This window comes from Indicator indicator, chromosome 3, assembly GCF_027791375.1.
Source record: "Indicator indicator isolate 239-I01 chromosome 3, UM_Iind_1.1, whole genome shotgun sequence".
Classification (NCBI taxonomy): domain Eukaryota; kingdom Metazoa; phylum Chordata; class Aves; order Piciformes; family Indicatoridae; genus Indicator; species Indicator indicator.
Window position 1 is genome coordinate 46,372,832 of NC_072012.1, and position 16,179 is coordinate 46,389,010.

The 16,179-nt window shown below is 42.6% G+C and overlaps 1 protein-coding gene across 1 annotated transcript; it reads right to left on the reverse strand.

Annotated features, from left to right (window-relative positions):
• Positions 1–1,481: 1,481 nt before the first annotated feature.
• NTS (neurotensin) lies at positions 1,482–15,749 on the reverse strand. Its single transcript, XM_054399809.1, has 4 exons — positions 15,625–15,749; positions 12,012–12,073; positions 4,287–4,511; positions 1,482–1,773 (listed from the first exon to the last, which is right to left on the reverse strand). Exons 1-4 carry the CDS (start codon positions 15,683–15,685, stop codon positions 1,627–1,629), a joined length of 495 nt encoding a protein of 164 aa, XP_054255784.1. The 5' UTR covers positions 15,686–15,749; the 3' UTR covers positions 1,482–1,626.
• Positions 15,750–16,179: the final 430 nt, after the last annotated feature.

Sequence of the window (16,179 nt, forward strand, 5' to 3'; positions counted from 1 at the left end):
GAGGAAATAACCTCAAGCAGAAAACAAATAGGTTTCCAAAAGAAATGTCTGTCTCATTTTCTTTTGCCTCTTAGTCTGAGCATTCAGGCTTCACACGACTTGGACTACCTCTCTGTCGTTGTTGTTGTTGTAACTCCCCCCCCTGAGTTCTTGCAAATTGCTTTCACTTCTTGCAAATTGTTTTCACTTCTTGCAAACTGGAATCCAGGGTTATCAAAATCCGGAGTCCCATGCACACAAGACAGACACAGGGAGAGAAAATGTGTGCAAGTTTCAGGTGTCACTTGATTCCTCCCAAGCCTGAAAATGATTTTTTTCCACGCTGGGAGCTTCCTTCTCCCTCGGCTCCCAAGAATGTATTTAAACCCCTGAAACTGCCTGTTGTTGTTACAAGTTTGTAGAAGGAGAGGAAGGAAATGCCTTTAACTTGTAAATTTTAAATATTCTGAGTTGAATCCCTCGTTCAAATATTTCTCCCAGGTTTCTCATGCAACCAAATTAGTATTTTGATTTTAACAGTGACAGCACAGGAGCATGAACCAGCTTGCTTTGGTTTTGTTTTTTTTTTCTCCTTTATTTTTTTTTCCTGAGCATTCATTAGATTAGGTAAACACTCAAACACTGGAAATTCTTTTACTGATTTAATAAACTGTTTTCCTGGTTTAGTTGATGACACACAGGACTCTGAAGCACATCTGGGTTTGCTCTCATGAGCAGCCCTTTTAGAAGTCTCACGTAGGTAGTTCTCTTAAATTAGGACTTTCCAGTGGCAAGTTAGTACTCAAGAACTTAAAACTGATTTGTGAGCATTCTATTTAAAAATATGAATGTTGAAATTGCTATTTAAGGTAGCTGATGGCATTTTCTTTCTTCCTTAGACCTTATCTCTGGGAAATTAAACTGGCCAGTGTATTTAGACCTTAGGAAGAAGTTCTTTACTGTGAAGGTGGTGAGACACTGGAACAGGTTGCCCAGGGAGGTGGTGGAAACCTCATCCCTGGAATTTTTTAAGGCCAGGCTGGATGTGGCTCTGAGCAACCTGATCTAGAGGAAAGTGTCCCTGCCCATGGCAGGAGGGTTGGAACTGGATGATCCTTGGAGACCTTTCCAACCCTGACAATTCTGTGATTCTGTATTAAAATACTGTAGCAGTTCTAACAAGTGTATCACACAAAAAATTTGCAAGCACATCTATGTTGGTGGTGTTACATTAAGACATGGTTAAGAATTTCAGTAGGGTTTATGAACAACATCAATTTTACTTCGTGTATGTCAGTGTGCTTTATAAAATAGGAAAAGACCACAAAGTTGTTTGGAAATATGTTGAAATCTCAAGTTTTGTACAATACATCATGCTTAGAAACTAGATTTATTTGCAAATGTCATCAGTCCAACTGATCTCAGGTAAGGGGGGGGGGAAAAATCACAATAAAGAAACAGCAATTGCAAAAAAGAAAAAAAAAAGAAAAAAGGGGGAAAAAAAGAGACACAGTTATGTTATCATCTTGATGATTTTCCATTGTCTGTTTTCACACAATGACGATTTTAGATTGAAATAAGAAAACCATAATGCACAGTTACCTATAAACTAAATATACATTGTTTTTTTTTTTTTTCTCTGCTGCATCAGTAATATGAACTTCTCTTGAGGATGTATGGCCTTCTAGCTTTGTTCACATGTAGCTGCCGTTTCAAGATGTAGGGATTTTTTCTCTTCATGATCTCCTTTTCTTGGCTTGAGTTGTCTAGATCAAAAGCATCTTGCTGGACTAGCTGTAGGATGCAAGTAAAGACACATCTTTAGTTTTGTTTTTTTTTTTTTTGGTAATGGAAACTATCAATTTTTACAAGGTTTTATACAACTTTATTTTAGCATCTGCCACAAAATTAAGATCAGGCTTAAGATGAGCTGAATCCTACAGAGTGATATTTAAATTCTACTGAAAGGAGTGAGATCATTGAGGGGTTTTGGCAAGAGGGAAAAGCTGGTGTCTTCTCCTTGGACCAAAACCCAAACTGACTGAAAACTTCCTGATTATTGTCACTCTATAATCACTGACTTAAGCTAAACACCCACTCCTTGCTGGCTTCAGCTTCTGAGCAATATTATTATCTGCATCTTCCTACAGCTGAAACATGAAAACGTGTTAAGAAACAAATAAGAAACTAAACAAAGCACAAGAAAGCCAAAATTTTATCAGCCAAAACGTCTTCCATGGTGGTGTTTCCAGTTTTGCTTGGCATTTTTAATGTGTTTTGTTCAGATTGGTTCTTGCTTTACCTACTAAGATTGCTTCCATTCTCTCCCCATGTTGTCCCATGGTCAAGTAGAGTCCTACTGTCTGGCTGAAAGGCATTCAACTGAAAATATTTTTATACTCACCTCAGTGTTTCCCTAAACAATCAAACTCAATTATTTAATAAAGGCCTACTCATCTACATTCTGTTGAAATTAATGGAAAGAGTCTCATGGTTTCAACAGACTTTGGAGTCAATCCTGGATGAATAAGATCAGAAGAATTTCTTTTATTACATAAATTATTTCAAGACTTCTTCAATCCCTTTCCCTCTGGCTCTATCCCTTCTTCTTTTACTGTTCCTTAGAAACCTCTGCATTGCATAAGCATATTCCTAAGCCAAGAGAGGAATTCTGGATTTCTTTTTTTCAACTTGACATGCAGTACTGTTAAGAGATGATTTCCAACAACAAGAGGTGATGCAAATGTGAGGTAAGGAACTGTGATTAAGTCATATGGGCCACTGCATAGAGACAGTTCCATGGTAGTTCCAGTTCAGCAATAAAATCATAGAATCACAGCACGGATTAGGTTAGAAAGGACCTCAGAGATCACCTACTCTAACCTCCCCACCATGGGCACAGATGCCTCTCAACTAGACTCAGCTGCTCAAGTCCTCACCAACCTGTACTTAAACACCCCCACAGAGGAGGCATCCACAACCTCCCTGGGCAACCTATTCCAGAGTCCTCACCACCCTTGCACTGAAAAACTTCTTCTTCTACTCCAGTCTAACCCTGCTGTCCCTCAGCTTCAAACCATTCTTCCTTGTCCTGTCTCTAGACCCCCTGATGAAAAGTTCCTCTGCAGCCCTCCTGTAGGATCCCTTCAGGTATTGGAAGGCAGCTCTAAGGTCCTTCCAGAGCCTTCTCTTCTCTGGGATGAACACCCCCAGCTCCCTCAGCCTAACGTTACAGCAGAGGTGCTCTAGCCCTCAGATCATCCTTGTGGCCCTCCTCTGGACTCACTCCAACAGCTCTGTGTCCTTCTTATGATGGGGATACCAGAACTGGATGCATTATTCAAGGTGGGGTCTCACAAGAGCAGAGTAAGGAGTACTGATGAAGAGAGTCCTAGGAAACTCTAGTTCTCCCAGATGTTACAATCTTTTGTATGGACCATCTCAGCTAATATGAAGGATTGAGAATGAGCCTTCAAACACAAAGCTATGATTCAGCAAACAAATTAGGTTCCAGATTTAGACAGATTGTCCATGAACCTGTGATAGATGAATTGGTTTACTGGAAAGTGAGTAATGTGACTGAGGTCTCTTCTGGTTGTGGTTTGGTTTTTTTTTTTTTTTGCTACCCAAAGCAACTTTTGGTGTAATATTTAACAACACAAGTGGATTGTGCCCAGTGTGCCTCTGTGTGATCATCACACCAAGGTAAATATCACAAATGGACTATAAGCAATCACTATTTAAGAAGATAAATCCTCACATGGTCACAGTGTCAACTCCAGGGCCCTCTTTAGGTGTAGGGGAGGCTCCCTTGTTACTAGTTTCCTAGCAATGATCAAAAGCTTGGAGTACCTGGTGAAAGTGCATGTACACACAGGCATGTGTCCATGCATTCTGAATCCACTTGGCCTCAGGGCCTTAAAAGGGTTTTCAGAAACTCTGACTACATTTAGTTATGCCTCAATAAATCTGCAGCAACATCAAGTCTGTCAAGCAGGTTAATTTTGTGTTCTGGCAGAGAGCTCATGTTCATCTCCTTGAATAGCTACAAAGAGTGGAGAAAGTTTGTAGTTAAGAATAGTTCTCATTTATCCATAGGTCATTAACAACAACAGGCACTCATCTTGGCACAAAGTACACAGCTCACCACTCTTTTTCAGTGAGATGCAGATTAAAGGTATTAGAGAATACAAAAAAAGGGAAGGATACCTCAGAGAGTGGGATGGGGAGTCACCTGGAAATGGATTTTAAAGTAGCACTACAAACAGAACCTGAGAGTTTCATAAATTTGTGGAAGTTTGGTTTACCTCCCAGTGCTGAAAGGCTCTGCTGTGGCAAACCTTTTGGAGTTGGTATAATGTCAGCATTGCTTCCACGCTGAAGCCATCCAGAGCAGCAGGAAACTGTCTTCCTGACACAAGATCTTCTTCATCTGCCTCTGCTGCTTCCCCTCCTTGGTTGTTTATGTTGTTGATGAGATTGCAGACATTTAGCAGGGTCAATTTCCAATAAGGAAGTTTTGCTCTGTTAATCTGAAAACACAAATGAAATAGCCCTGTTTCATAGAATCATAGAATCACAGAGGCTGGAAAACACCTTTAAGATCATTGAGTCCAACTGTAACCCAGCTACCATCACCACTGAACTATATCCTGAAGCACCACATCTACAGCTTCTTGAACACCTCCAGGGAGGGTGACTCCACCACCTCCCTGGGCAGCCTGTTCCAACCCCTCACCACTTTCTCAGTAAAGAAGTTTTTCCTAATGTCCAATCTAAACCTCCCATGGCACAACTTAAACCCATTTCCTCTCATCCTATCACTAGTTACTTGGGAGAAGAGACCAACCCCAGCCTCACTCCAACCTTCTTTCAGGTATCTGTAGAGAGCAATAAGATCTCCCCTCAGCCTTCTCTTCTCCAGACTAAACCACCCCAGCTCCCTTAGCTGATTTAATGTGTTGCAATATTTTTTGTTGTTGATTTGCTTGTTTGCATTTTTTTGTGTTTTTTTTTTTTGTGTGTTTTTTTTTTTTTTTTAGTTATGTGTGACATTCAAAGGTTTTAGTAGGAATGAGTTTGCAAGTTTGAAGTTCTTTCCATCTGCTCAACTTTTAGGCAGTAATTACAGAGTGCTGAAATTAGGACAACTCATATATTAACCAAGTCTTAGGACAACTCATATATTAAACACACCAAGTCTGCTTCCCTACAGCCTTACCCCTCTAGGTAGGTAGACACAATGAAAAACTAAACTGCTGCCAAACCAGAATGGTAACATTTCCTTGTCATTTTGCACAGGTGCAAACAAAAACAAGGCTGGAAATGAATATAACATAAATTCATGGGTGTACACCAGCACAATGAGTCAAACCCACTGGATAAATTCCCAGTATTGGACTCCAAGGTGGATGGATGCCTGTGGTTAAGCAGACGCTCCTCTCCAGTTCAGAACAAATACCAGGCAATTGAAAATTCCCTGAGAAAAGGAATGGAATCTCTGCTTCAGGGCAAGCTGTCTGATGAGGCTGAGTCTGAAGTTCTAGAATCTGTAAGCCCCAGGAGTTTTGGACAGTGGAGAATCATGAACCTGGCAGATGTGAACGGGAGGTCTCCAGGCTCAGATGAAGATGGAGTGAAGATTAAAGGGAGATGTGCCAACAGTGTGTGCCTGACTTGGTAACTGTGGACTGAAAAACAAACCAGCTGTATATGAATATATATACATGATGAGAGACTGAGAGCCCTGGGGCTGTTTAGTATTGAGAAGAGAATCCTGAGAGAGAATCTGATCAATGTCTGTAAATATCTGAGGGGTGGGAGGGCCAAGCTCTTTTTGGTGGTGCTCAGTAATAAGAAACAACAGGTTCAAGCTTGAACATAGAAGATTTCAGCTCAACATGAGGAGAAACTTCTTTCCAGTGAGGGTGACAGAGCACTGGAACAGGCTGCCCAGGGGGGTTGTGGAGTCTTCTTCTCTGGAGACTTTCCAAACCCATCTGCATGCATTCCTGTGTGGACTACCCTAAGTCATAGAATCAGTCAGGGTTGGAAGGGACCACAAGGATCATCTAGTTCCAACTCCCCTGCCATGGCCAGGGACACCTCACACTAGATCCTGCTTTGACAGAGGGGTTGGACTCAATGATCTCTTGAAGTCCCTTCCAACCTCTAATTCACTGTGATACTGTGATATTTAAGTGGTCCACAACGGAACTATTCAGAGATGTTACAGAAAGAGAGAAATTTCACCATGATTTGTCTCAATTTTTGCTGGTTCCAGTATCTTGCATTGTTTAGGAGCTATTCCACTTTTAAATTAAAAACGTAGAGAAAATGTGCTTTTCTGCTGGCACTGTTCTTTCCAAGCAGTTGTGGCAGTAGTCTTCCACAGTTTTCACTAACAATAGAAAAAAAGTGGGAACTGGGGTTGTTGAGTCTGGAGAAGAGGAGGCCCAAGGGAGACCTTCTTGCTTTTTACAAGTCCCTGAATGGAGGTTGGAGTGAGGTAGGTATTGGTCTCCTAAGTAACAAGAGGACACAGCTTCAAGTTGCACCAGGGGAGGGATATCAGGAAAAATTTCTTCACTTACAGAGTGATCAGACATTGCAACAGGCTGCTCAGGGAGTCTGCATCCCTGGAGGGCTTTAAAAAATGTGTAGATATGACACTCTGGGACATAGTTTAGTGGCCATGGTGGTGCTGGGTTGATGGTTGGAGCCATCTTCAAGGTCTTTTCCAGCCATACTGATTCTTTAATTCTAACTGAAAAATATATTTCATACCTCACTTATTGCTTTTCTTGTCTTTGCCACTTTCTTGCTTGTCTGACTATTAATAATTTCTTTCAAATTGTGTTTTTTTGGTTTTGGGTTTTTTTTTAAGTGCTGAGCACAGAAATTAATCACAGAATCACAGAATGTTAGGGACTGGAAGGGACCTCAAAAGCTCATCCAGTCCAAGCCCCCTGCCAGAGCAGGATCACCTAGAGCAGATCACACAGGAACACATCCAGGCAGGTTCTGGATATCTCCAGAGAAGGAGACTCCACAACCCTCCTGGGACAGCCTGTTCCAGTGTTCTGTCACCCTTACAGTGAAAACATTTTCCCTCCTGTTTCCATGGAACTTCCTATGCCTCAACATCCACCCATTGCCCCTTGTGCTGTCATTGGGCATCACCCAACAGAGCCTGGCTCCAGCCTCTTGGCACTCACTCTTTACAGCTTTATAAACATGAATAAGGTCACCCCTTAGTCTCCTCTTCTCCAAGCTAAAGAGCCCCAGCTCCCTCATAAGGAAGATTTTTCACTCCCTTCATCCTTTTTGTGGCTCTGTGCTGGACTCTTTTAAGCAGTTCCCTGAGGTCCTTCTTCAACTGAGGGGCCAAGAACTGGACACCATATTCCAGATGCAGCCTCACCAGGGCAGAGTAGAGGGGGAGGAGAACCTCTCTCGACCAGATGCATGTCTTTCAAAATCAGAAGAATTTAACCCTTTAATAAAACCACTGTGTGCCCTCAAATTCCTGACAAGAGCTCTGGGAAAAAGGGAAAAAAACCAAACCAAAACAAAAACAAATGAAAGAGGAAGTGTATTTTGGTTTGAGGCTAAGAAAACCCCAAATCTCAAATCCTGATGAGAAGCTTGAACTTGGTTCTGCATTATTTACTTTGAGCTCATCTGTTATCCCATCCAGGTGCCTTAATTAGTCTGCCAAATTATTTGAAAATCTGTGCCAGGTCCAAACCAAAAGTTAACCTCTTTGCAGAACATCTGATTTAATTACCAGAGGTTCACCTAGCAGAAAGAGCAAGTATCCATTGCAATGACAAAAATCTCCTTTGGTTGGTTTTAAAATATTTGTGAAATATAAAAAGTTGGGAGATTTCCATGAGAAATGAGGAGGCTTTTCCAGTGCAATGCTCTCTCTCCTGGGTATATTAAATTTGAGGTAGCTAAATTGGAATACAGGATAAAATCTAGGGGCAGTGCTATGTGAGTGAGAATGCTGAGGTTAAATATAAAACCATCAGACATATTCCAGTGGACAGAAATGGAAGAGGAAAGGACAGAAAAATTTGCTATCCCTTCTTGCATAATTCATAGGAGCACAGAATCAATAAGGTCGGAAAAGACCTCAAGGACCATCAAAGTCCAACCTGTAATCAAAGTCCAATCTTCTTGATCTAATATTAGTACTTTATGATAGCCTGAGGTGTGTCTGTGCTCAAAGACACTTTGTGTATTGGTAAAATGCTTAATTAGTAGACATCATCAGGTGAAATTGTTAGCAGCTGTCACTTCAAAGGTCAGGAGAGAAGAAATTTGCAGTGCTATCAGCAGGCAGAGTTCATTTGGGAGTCTAAATCCCATTAATAGCACACATATATCACCTCAATACCTGCTTCTGACTTACACTGCTGCTGGCTCACAGAAAGGGACTATAAAAAGCACTGAGAACTTAGCCAGGAGTGAAATATTTAAGTGACCACAGAGCTCTCCAAATCATGTCAAAGCAGTCATGTTATTTTTCTGCTCTACACTACAGCAAACATTACGCTCAGACAGCTTTGATTTACAGGTTGGGGGAAAACTCTTGAGGCAGTTATCCTATAGGAATATGTGAAAACACAGCTTAAGAGGACAGCAAGCCAAATATTTCCAATGTGTGATGTATTTTCCACACATGCCTAGGTGTAAGTCATGTTTTGGAAAACACTTACATAAGAGCAACAAGAGCAAGGGGAGGGTTCTGCTCCTGGGCCAGAACAATCCTCACTATCAATACAGACTGGGGGAGGAGGTGAGAGAAAGCAGCCCTGAGGAAAAGGACTTGGGGGTGCTGAAGGATGAGAAGCTGGACAGGAGCAGGCAGTGTGAGCTTGCAGCACAGAAAGCAAATCACATTCTGGGCTGCAACAAAAACTGCATTGCCAGCAGATCCAGAGAGGTGATTCTGCCACTTTGCTCTGCTGAGACCTCACCTGCAGTACTGTGTACAGGTCTGGAGCCCTCAATATAGGAAGGACATGGACCTGATGGAGAGGGTCCAGAGGAGGGCCACCAAAATGATCAGGGAGTTGGAGCACCTCTGCTATGAGGACAGGCTGAGGGAGCTGGGGGTGTTCAGCCTGGAGAAGAGGAGGCTCCAGGGAGACCTAAAAGCAGCCTGCCAGTACCTGAAGGGGCTACAAGAAGGATGGAGAAAGATGTTTACAAAGGCCTGTGGTGACAGGTTGAGGAGCAATGGCTTCAAACTGCAGAAGAGCAGATTTAGATTGGGTATCAGGAAGAAGTTCTTCGCTGTGAGAGCAGTGGAACACTGGAACAGGTTGCCCAGGGAGGTGGTTGGGGCCCCTTCCCTGGAGATATTTAAAGTGAGACTGGACAAGTCTCTGGGCAAACTGATCTAGCTGGGGATGTCCCTGCTGACTGTGGGGAGGTCAGACTGGATGACCTTTGTTGGTCCTTTCCAGCCTGGACCATTGTATGATTCTCTGAAGACATCAGGAAACCCACACCTGCCAAGTGGGACTATTTTCTTTTAAGATTAACTTGAAAAATATCTGAAGAAACAAAAGAGCCTGCAGTACGAATTGGAATTCAAAAGTCAGTGAATATGATGTATGCATTTCCACTTCTGAAATGAGATGCAGATAAATGATTTCCCATACTTCATATACCTTGAAATAGAATTTAAAATCATCTAAGAAACTGAAATGAGCTTAAGAATATTTCCTTCTATGACAACAGGCTTGTCCTAAGAAAGAGCCTTACAGGGCAGCTTTTGCCCTTAATTTTCAACTATGCAATGGCTTATGAAATTCTCTTTTTTTTGAGGGGAGGGTGGAATTTTTAATTTCTCTTTTTATTTTCCATTGAATTTAAGAACCACTTGCACTTCATCAGAACAGGGAATGAAAACATTCAATCCTCAGCCCATGGCACTTCTTTCAGGGTTCGTTCCTGTGGTAGTTTTAGGCTGATTCCTAGGAAAATTTTCCACAGCTTGAGTAGAAAAGTGGTAGAATGTAAATAAGTTACCACTGGATGGAAAAGAAAAATAATCCTATTGGTCTGATAACTAACATAAAGTTAGTTGTATAAACTAACTCTTTCCCTTTTTGGCTTCTTTGCTCTAGCAGATCCTAGCTGAATGCTTTTGCTTGACTGTTGCTGACCTTGGCTGTGTTCTTCTAACAAGCTGCTCTCTGCTTTTCTCCTCTTTCTTTTTCCCTTATTCAGGGAGGGAAGGAAGGGGGAAGCTGTTGTAACTCCCTAGTTTTGTCCAGGGGGTTTCTTGTGCTGTTTATAAATTCTAAATGCATGTAAATATTGTAGATTTTGTACACATTCGTTGCATTTCCTATTTCTAGATTGCAGTTTTGTTTGTACATACAGCTTCATTTGCTTCCATCTGAGTCAGGCTGGCATATTTCATTTTTGAGAGTATTTTCTCCAAATTAGTTTGGGGGTAATTTTCAACCCACCACAGTTAGAATCATAGAATCATAGAATCAGTCAGGGTTGGAAGGGACCACAAGGATCAGCCAGTTCCAACCCCCCTGCCATGGGCAGGGACACCTCACACTAGATCAGGCTGGCCAGAGCCTCATCCAGCCTGGCTGCAAACACCTCCAGGGATGGGGCCTCAACCACCTCCCTGGACAACCCATTCCAGGCTCTCACCACTCTCATGGGGAAGAACTTCTTCCTTATGTCCAGTCTGAATCTCCCCACTTCCAGCTTTATTCCATTCCCCCCAGTCCTATCACTACCTGAGATCCTAAAAAGTCCTTCCCCAGCTTTCTTGTAGCCCCCTTCAGATACTGGAAGGCCACAAGAAGGTCACCTTGGAGCCTTCTTCAGACTGAACAGCCCCAACTCTTTCGGTCTGTCCTCACAGGAGAGGTGCTCCAGCCCTCTGATCATCCTGGTGGCCCTTCTCTGGACACCTTCCAGCATGTCCAGATCCCTCTTGTAACAGAGGCTCCAGAACTGGACACAGTACTCCAGGTGGGGTCTCACCAGAGCAGAGCAGAGGGGGAGAATCACCTGCCTTGCCCTGCTGGCCACACTTCTCCAGATGCAGCCCAGGCTCTGGTTGGCTTTCTGGGCTGCAAGTGCTCACTGACAGCTCATGTTGAGCTTCTCAGCCACCAGCACCCCCAGGTCCCTCTCCTCAGGGCTGTTCTCCAGCCAGTCCCTGCCCAGCCTGGATTTGTGCTTGGCATTGCCTCGACTCAGATGCAGGACCCTGCCCTTGGTCTTGTTGAACCTCCTGAGGTTGGCTTGTGCCCACCTCTCCAGCCTGTCCAGGTCCCTCTGGACCCAGTTCTTTAATGCGTAAATATTAGACATACATTTTTAGATAATTTGTGGTGAAAAGCAGCATTGAGAAAGTGTTCATCTACCAGCCTGCCCAACACACATGTACAAAACTTGCTGCTTCACCTTGTCAATATGAGATTGGAACTCAATTTCTGTCTGCTTGTACCAAGTAACACGAACATGGCTCACAGTCTGTCAAATGGCCAAGGAAATTGTCATTTATCAGATGAATGTTTTCACAGCCATGTCCCACAGGATGATTAAATTCCTAAAGCAAGAATCAGCATATGTAGCAACAGGTTTTTGGTTGGTTTTTTTTTTTTTTTTGCTTTATGACTGCCTTCATTTTCTATGCACACAGAAATAGCACTTAGGGATCTGACTTAAGGTTAATTAGCTTTCATCAGGCATAATCCTATTGGAAACACATTTCTTCATGTAAATTTACATCCCTGCTCATAACACAGTTTTGACAGCTTAATGAAAGTAGCAGTGCTACCCGTGAGGAACACTTTTAGGGTCTCACATCAACACCTTTAAATTTCCTTTGAACTGGAGGAAATCTTGCACCACACTAATGCCTTGCACTGAACTTTTTGCTCCAGACCACAAGTTTTTGCTTTGTGCAAAGAATTCTGGGTTTGTAATGAGAAATCATTTGCCCCCTTCCCGTCAGCTAGAAGAGGAGAAGTAATTACCTTTGATGTGTACATATTGGTCAATAAATCTGCTTCTAATGCTTTCATTTCCTCTTCTGAATCTGGGAATAAACCAGAAACACATGTTTATTATTTCATCATAAATCTTGGATATTTTCAATTCTGTATAGAGAATTCAGATATATCAATGAGTTTTGAAAAGACAATCAAACCCTCCCCCCAACCCCCAAAGAAAAAACAACAAACCAAACAACTTTGATTAAAAATCATAGTGAAGTGATCTAGGTAGACTGTGAGGAGTCATCAGATAACAGCCACGTGATGTTAAAATGGATACTCACCACCTTTTCAGCATGATCAAGTTTATTGAAGTGAATTACAGGATACATTAATTTCAGTTCAGTGGTAGACAGCCCCAGGAATCTGCAGCCCCTTCAGTAAACAAAGCTGCTGCAATATCCTTCATTAACAATCAGTATGATTTTTCATTAATCAATATTTGTCACCTCTGCTTACATTGGAAGAAGATTTTGGATATTTATCTTCAAAGAATACTTATTTAAGGGACATCTAAGTATTTAGGTGAATGGCAATTTTGGTCACTCAGTGAGACTTAGTCTTGATTATTCTTGCTTAAATTAAGAATATTTTTACCAATCTGTGGGAACAGAGCTTGACAAGTTTATGGTACAAGCTCTTGACAACCTATATACCAAAAGAAATTGTTCTGACTGAGTGTCTGAGGTTTTTCTTTACTAAACTTATTGCCCTTTAATAGCTCAGTAGATTTGTGAGGCTTGTGATTTGGTGAACAGGGCAAAAATTACTGCAGAAAGAGAAACCAGTCATGAACTTCCCAGCTTTATGATGTACAGAAACACAAAGACCTGATGCCTTGAAAATGTAGTAGCAACCACAGCTCAAAGATGAGATATATGTATACACACAAAACTCAGTTAACTCTTCAGGTGAAAACAAGTTCCACATGGTTTTTACCTTTCCTAGAAAAAGAGTCTTTATCCCAACTCATATATTTTTTGAAAGCAATTAGAGTCCTTTCCAGCTTAGGTTTTTGCAGTGTGCTTACACAGCGATTAAAAAACAAATGCAAGCTCACTGTGCTTCACGAACACAAACCATTCCCCTGGAAATCCTGTTAACTACTGGGATATGGCCAGGCATCCTTCATCTCTTCTCCATTCTTGTGTTCCCCAGGTCATCAGAGCAGCCCTCCTCCGTGCCTGATGCGATCTCAAGACTGTGGCAGTTTGAATCTGAAACCTCAGCACTCAGCTACCTTAACACCATGACCTACAAGAAGTAGCTCTCTTACTTTTTTTTTTTTTTTTTCCCATTTAATTTGCCTTTCAGGGCTGCAAAACCTTAGTATCTTATAATGATAAAAATAAATAAATAAATAAATAAATAAGAGGTCAGCTAATAGGACTAATTTTTTTATCTCTTCAGACATTTCCAACAGCTGTGCTGCTGTTAAAAGGAGCTTCAAGAGGAACTTCTATCATCTCCTAAGCAATTACATTTCGTACTGGTTCTGGTTTCTATTATTTAGGACATCAAAAATTCTCTGTGTTATGCCAATCTTCCTCTGTAATGCTGTTCTGGTTCACCTTTGTATGTCCAGCACACTATATTCATTCATTCTTACTCTTTGCATTGAAGTTGTTACTGAAAATATTAAATAAGAGTGGGTTGTAGATCAGTACTACAGCAGGTCTCTAACCCAATGCTTTTCAGCCCTTTCATCACTACTGGTTGAGGTTCACCTAATCTCTTAACCTCTTTACCATTAGGCAAAGTTCTGCTATTCCCACAAGATCACCTCAGATGAATTTCTGCTAATGACAGCAGCAGTTCCTGTGTGAGTGGCACATGTGTGGCAGCATCATGATTTGTAGTGTCCTGGATGATAGGAGCTGAGGACAACGAAAGGATTTGTGTCTAGCTAGCACCTGGTGTTTATATGCTATAGAGGATGGGAAGTAGCTTCCACATCATCAAGGTTAGAAGATAGCTGCAGATGTGGAAGAGAGCTACGTATTGAGAATTCTGGAGGATGTTGTTTAGGTCAAGATTCCTTGAGTGAAGAATGATGCAGGATTTTGAGAAGGAGAAGGGAACATGTCCAGGTAATTCAGGAGTGAAGGAGTAAAAGGATAAAAAAAAAAAGAAGCAGACTCAGAGATCAATGCGTAGAAAGTCTGATTACACATTACTGTTACAAGGAAATTCGCAGAGCTTGATGTCCTCTTGATTCACCACTTACTGACAAGAAAGAGAGCTTCTAGTCACATATTTACATTCCACAGGACAGATACACTCTACAGGTACACATTGTCCCCAGAGGGCAAACATTTTCAAAAGAAAATGGAAATGATTCCTTTTTTTAATGGCATAACTCCATATTAGCCAATTTGGCACCTCTACACAAGCTGCTTCATGGCATTTCTCATTTATAGACACTTCCAGATTTTAAAGCAAATAAACCATCAAATCAGTTACACACCTAATTTTTTGTTCCTGGGGTTTACTTTAATCTCCACTGTAATTTTTTGCTTTGGTAGGCTTTCCTTCAGGCTCTAAGAACAGTTGAATTTGAAGATGACTCACTGAAAATATTAGTTAAGTATTTGTTTAAAAGGCTTCAAATACATGGGCAGAGAAATAATAAATACTAAGCCTTGTTGCCAGTTCTCTGTAATACACAGAATGATTATGTTTAAATTGTGATAAAATGCACGTGTGCCACATTTTTCCTCTGCAGGGGTATGAAATCTGAACTTTCATCTGAAGTGACAATGAGGAATTCTGGATCCACCTGTATACTGAAGCTGAAAAACGAAGGTATGTGCAAATTTAGTCTTTAAATTATGTGGATTGAAAACTGCAAGGTAGTTAAGATTGGATTTTTAAGCATAACCTGCTTGCAGTCTGTGTGTGTTTAATTGCCACAACCACGGGGCATAAATTTAGGGTATAAATGACACCCACTTGGCTGTGTCCTTTTCCAAAACAGCATTTCAATATATGGTCCTCTTTTTGTAGGTTTCTGAAGCAATTGATCATGGAAGAGAAATACACTTCCCGTGGTGTGATCTCCATCTGACTTATCAGGTTTTTTTGCTCATAATTTCAAAACATTCCCCCCCCAAGAATACTGAACCAGTATTTCTGTCACTAATGTGCATACACATGCATGTTGGTTTGCATCATGAGTGACAGAAATTGTACCTCCTGTGATAGTTTGGCATCATCACATGGTGTTCAATAAATCACTAACGAGGCAGTAAAATCAAGCAGATGGTCTACACTGATTGATATCTTCCAATGACTTGTCTACACTAACTGCCATGGTAAGGATGCTGTGAGGAGAAATGGTTTATATGAAGGGAAGAAGTTATGGGAGCGAGAGTGATAAACGATGCTGGCCACAGCCTGCTGTCAGGACCAGCTCCTTGATGCCTGTTAGCTATAGCCACGGTATCCCGAAGCGACTTCACCTCTTTTCTTTAGGTCCCTCTCAAGGCTCCGGCAGCGGCTCGGTGCCTACCGCTCAGAAAGCCCGCGGAGCGCGGTGCTTAGGGTGCTGCCCCAGGGGCCCCTCGGAGGTGGTGCGGCACCGGCGGGAGCTTACCTGAGCAGAGGCTGCAGGAGGCCAAGGCCAGCAGCACCACGCACACCAGCTGGGGTCTCATCCTTGCCGTACCTCCCTCTAGAAAGTGAAGTCCATAAATCCTGGAGAGAAACGGAGAGAAACAAACAGACAGACAGACAGAGAGAGCCCCGCCGCTCCGCGCCCTCCGCACACGCTTTCGGCAGCGGCTGCAGGCACCAGGCAGGGGACTCGGACCCTTCCCCAACTATATAAGCCGCGGGGTGATGTCACGGCGGTGCCGCCATCGCCTCCCGATGAAGCTCCCTCCCTCCCTCCTCCCCCGCCACCCCCGCCTCCCGGGCTTGCCCCCTCCTCGCTCCGCGCCCGCCAGCGCTGACGCCACTTGGCCGCCTGACGCACGCGGAGCCCCGCGGGGCGCGCAGCGGGACCCAGCGCAGCGGGACATGGCCGGAGCGGGCGTTCCCGGCGGGGAGCTGTCCTCCGAGCTGGGAAAGTCCCGAAGTAATGCTCCTTTTTTTTTTTTTTTTTTTTTAAGGAAAAGCGCAACTGCTCGGACCCCCTGGAGCGTGCTGC